Below are 1,140 nucleotides of genomic sequence, written 5' to 3'. Positions count from 1 at the left end.
TTTGCCCCACAGACATGCTGCTTCCATGGGCTGGCCAGAATCCTGGGGAAGCAGGAGGCCAGAGTCCCTACCCCCCAGGCTGCCTCACAGACAGCGCTGGGGCCTGACCGAGGCCCCATGGCTGCCCTGGGCTCACGCGTCTTCTCTCGTCTCCTGCAGTGTGAAACCTTTCTCCCAGCAAACCTACACTGTCCAGCCGTCACTGCCTCTGCCAGGTGGGTAGGCAGGGTCTGACTCCCTCCTGTGTCACGCCCTGTGGCTCCTGTCCCGGTCCCAGGCCCCGACAGCTGGGCACTCATGCCCCCTTCGACGCCGTCCTGGTGCGTGCTCAGACTGTGCACCCCAGTCCTCTCCAGAGCCAAGACCCCTGTATTCCCAGGGCTGCCCATCCTCCCCAGAGAGACTCAGGGCTGGCAGCGTGCAGGTTCAAGGGGCACGGTGGGTGCCCCGGGCAGCTGCCCCACCTGCATGTGCGTCCCGTGCAGCCTGGCGCTTGGGCTGGCCTCCCTCTGGGACACTGTAACCTTCTCCTTCAAGACAGGCTTCCCGCAGAGCCTGGCGTTCCAGCCTGGAGCCCCTGGTCAGCAGAGGGAAGGCTCCTGAGAGGGGGCAGACTGGGCGGCACCCTGGCTGCTCACGTGGTCAGCTCTGTCCCTGCCTCTTTCTCAGGAGGGTCCCTCCACCTGCCCCTCTGCAGGGCAAGACAGGATCCTCGCCCTTAGCCACCTTTCCTGGTTTGGGATTGGCTCCTGCCTACATTGTAGCCTGGCTTTCCTGTTCTGACAGGAGCCCTGCCGCCTTCCTAGGTTCTTAACGGCCGCTTGGGGCCACCCCCACCCCCCTAATCTGTGCTCTCCCCTTTCTGCCCATCAGCTTCTCTCAAGCCCTCCTCGTTCCTGCCTGGGTCACTGCCGTGGCCTCTTGACCAGCTTCCCCATCTACAGCCATATCGTTGCTCTTCCACCCCGTAACTCACCCTTCATCTTTTTAAAGCATCTTTCTCACCGCGCTGCTTCCAGCTTAGAATCCATTCGAGGTTCCCAGTGATTGTCACTCTCCGTGCACCTGGGCACCATCCCGGGCTGGAGTCTGTCCTCCGTGTGTTGGGCCACGTCCAGTGTGTCCCCACCGGGCAGGACC

At 63.2% G+C, this 1,140-nt stretch overlaps 1 protein-coding gene across 1 annotated transcript in view; it reads left to right on the top strand.

Moving 5' to 3' along the window:
- Nucleotides 1–1,140, top strand: part of TEAD4 (TEA domain family member 4) — a 62,301-nt gene that overhangs the window by 52,231 nt on the left and 8,930 nt on the right. The window contains exon 6 of the mRNA XM_010845005.1: nt 160–215. Within this exon, the coding sequence (XP_010843307.1) occupies nt 160–215 (56 nt within the window). The remainder of the gene's footprint in view (nt 1–159; nt 216–1,140) is intronic.

Source organism: Bison bison, unplaced genomic scaffold (genome assembly GCF_000754665.1).
Source record: "Bison bison bison isolate TAMUID 2011002044 unplaced genomic scaffold, Bison_UMD1.0 scf7180017864213, whole genome shotgun sequence".
Taxonomy (NCBI): domain Eukaryota; kingdom Metazoa; phylum Chordata; class Mammalia; order Artiodactyla; family Bovidae; genus Bison; species Bison bison.
The sequence above is the reverse complement of the archived record's forward strand: the minus strand, read 5'-3'. Positions and strand labels throughout refer to the sequence as shown.